At 41.0% G+C, this 2,902-nt stretch overlaps 1 protein-coding gene across 2 annotated transcripts; it reads left to right on the top strand.

Moving 5' to 3' along the window:
- Positions 1–344: 344 nt before the first annotated feature.
- Positions 345–1,838, top strand: LOC119652251 (SUN domain-containing protein 3). Of its 2 annotated transcripts, none has more exons than XM_038056232.1 (6): positions 345–497; positions 675–948; positions 1,009–1,190; positions 1,257–1,349; positions 1,410–1,588; positions 1,658–1,838. In XM_038056232.1, exons 2-6 carry the CDS (start codon positions 813–815, stop codon positions 1,713–1,715), a joined length of 648 nt encoding a protein of 215 aa, XP_037912160.1. In that variant the 5' UTR covers positions 345–497; positions 675–812; the 3' UTR covers positions 1,716–1,838. The 2 variants fall into 2 exon arrangements, with proteins under 2 accessions (XP_037912160.1, XP_037912159.1); XM_038056231.1 differs by having other exon boundaries at positions 359–613.
- The last annotated feature ends 1,064 nt before the right edge of the window (positions 1,839–2,902 follow it).

The following is a 2,902-nucleotide window of genomic DNA, read 5'->3' as shown; positions in this document are numbered from 1 at the left end:
GGATTTGAGAGTTTTAATGAGAATGTTGACAAAAGTCTGTTTTTGACATTTGTCGCTACAGTCTTATGCCAGTCCGTCAGCTGTTACTGCGACCATTGAATGCAGGCGGCAGAGGCGAATTCATACTGGTGCCTAGGTTCGCATCTCCAGTGTGCCTCCACATCCATGTTCACTCCATTCTTATATATGATTTTGTTAATATATAAGCAATTGAGTAGTCATCTTCCCTTCTAAAAATTGCAAAATTGCAACATCCTAACCAAACCTTTACCCTCTCAAAATTGAAAAAAAGTATTATTTGAATATGAATGAATTTTTTACTTTCAAAATTGTTAACGTGAAAATATTACGAACATAATAGGCGTTCTCTCACTCTCTTGACACGACTTTACATCACGATTATTCTGTATTTAATTCTACTTCTATTTTTCTAGCTTTACTAGGATATTTTATTATGATCCCTTGTGGAAGCCGACCTCCGAGGCTACGATTTTTTTGTATGTATTTATTAACGACTATTTTACTAACAACCATAATTTACGTCGCCATCAGCTCACATTCTCAAGTCGTAATCAAAGTCGAACAAATGGAATTAGATATAAAATATCTTCTAGTAATCAATCGTTAATTTAGATACCTCCAGAAAAAGCTTCAAAAATGCTGTCTTCTTCCAGAAAGAAGTCTCTTATATAAGCCGCGAAGTATTCCAACCAAAAACCGATAAAGTGGCAAACGAGGACCAAAAAGCAGGAACCCAGCCCCCATGCATTTCTAGTTCAAGTAAGGACGTAGAGGCTTTGATCGGAAAACAAATGGACGCTTTAAGGATAGAGTGGTCACGGACGAAACAGAATATTGATATTATGATACAAGAAATGCAAAAGGAGATCGCTTCGACTCAACTTCCCGGCCAGGATGCACGAACTGATTTTGCATTAGAGTCACTAGGTGGGAAATATTTAAGGGGGTCGTCCTAAAATCGGTTTGTTCTAATACGAATTTTTGCAGGAGGTCAGATTGTTGACGTCAAGGACACTTCCTTTTTACGAGCCAACTTTCTGCTGATGTTATTGGGTCTGGCTCCCGTGCAAAATGAACCAGGAAACTTGATTCGTGAGTCTCTGTCTCCGGGTGATTGTTATGCCTTCAAAGGGACGAACAGCACTGTTACTATCAGGCTCATGACTAAGGTGCTTTCCATTTTATTTACTCTCCACAACTAAGATTAACTTCCTATTTTTTTTTGTCCTGACTAGGTCTATATCGATTCAGTAACGGTCCAACATATTCCTGAGAATCTAGCCCCAGATGGGAACATAAGTAGCGCTCCCAAGGATTTCTCAGTTTATGTACTGCATTTCACTACTCCCGTGCTATATTTTGATGAATAATCCTTCTTGAAATTTCAGGGACTTAGAACACGTTTTGATCCGAAACCATTTTACTTTGGAACCTTTAGTTACAACGCCAAACTGCGGAAGCCTGCCCAAGTGTTTATTTTTATGCAGGTGGCAACCGAGAAGCATCGTTACGTGCAATTTCGTTTCTTTTCAAATCATGGCAATGCTAATTATACTTGCATTTATAGGTGAGGCAGAAAGAGGTCCTCTCTCTTATTGCTAAATATAATTTATCATTTTATATCCTCTTCATCAAGGTTGAGTGTTCATGGCCGATTGGAGATGAATAAGTCAACTAGTGATCCTCAGACTTAGCTATGATATGCGCTGGATGGGCATATTTCGCACCGAAAATTATTTTATAATTTTAGTTTATTTTGAAATTTAAATTAATATTTTATTTTTTATATATTCCAATAAAAGTGATATTGGTTTGCATTTAATAGAAATTTTATTCCGATATAGTTACAGACCACATTCCGAGAGATATGTTGTGTGATCGACAAATATCATTTCTTTGGCCAGGAGCAGTGTCGTTCCTTTTTCTTTTATCTTTGGGTCTGATTGACTACCAAAAGCAATAAACACCGCCTCTCGGTAGTAGAGAAGAGAATGTTCCATTGGTTCAGTGGGGTAACATGTATGATCATTTCTAAAATGTCCGCGGTCGATATGCAGTTGTGAATTTATGAGAAGATGTACGTTTTTAGACCAACTCATAGGGGTATCAGTGGCTACTCCGAGGAGCCGTTTTGATGCCACCATTCCTTAAGACTTTAGTTTTTCATGGAGAATAAAGCTGAACTGAGTGCGCTTGGGCGGAGCACAAAAATGCGCCGTTCACCGCAGCGATCAGCGAAAGAGGCAGCGAGGGCTGACATATCCGAAGTGACACCGGGGCGCCCAAATAAAGAAGAAGCCTTATCAAGTGGCGCGACTAACCGTGCGGAGATGGCAACTTCAATACCTTGTAGTACCCCTGTTCCAGAAGAAAGCTCAGCGGAAAGAGGCCGACGAGCCTGAAGGATACTTTATCAAAGTAGTTTAGTAGTAGTTTAGCCCGGCAGGGACACGTCTGTCCAAAGACAAGGAGGCTGCCAACCAAAAGCCAGGAGCAGAAAAGACGAGGAAACGAAGAAGGACTAGATCGTTGGCTCTGCTCATTAAACCGACGGAAGGCAAGACATTTGCGGAAGTCCTTAGTGAAATCCCGAAAGGAACGGAGTAGAGGTGTCTTCCATACGGAAAACGAGGAGTACCGGAGTTCTCGTCGAACTGGGCCCAAAGAAGACTAACAAGAGTACGTTCTGCGAAGCGGTCAAGAGGTTATTCGGGGAGAAGGCTCTTTTTTTCCAGCCTAGAGCCTATGTGCTCTCTAGAAATCCGGGATCCTGACTGCCTCACAGAAAAAATCGAAGTAGAGGAGCCGATAAACCGCGAATGTCCAGAGGTAACCAATGCCCGGGTAGGTATCACTTCTGTAAATGCTTGAGGCCAAAAGC

This window comes from Hermetia illucens, chromosome 3 (assembly GCF_905115235.1).
Source record: "Hermetia illucens chromosome 3, iHerIll2.2.curated.20191125, whole genome shotgun sequence".
Taxonomy (NCBI): Eukaryota; Metazoa; Arthropoda; class Insecta; order Diptera; family Stratiomyidae; genus Hermetia; species Hermetia illucens.
The sequence above is the reverse complement of the archived record's forward strand: the minus strand, read 5'-3'. Positions and strand labels throughout refer to the sequence as shown.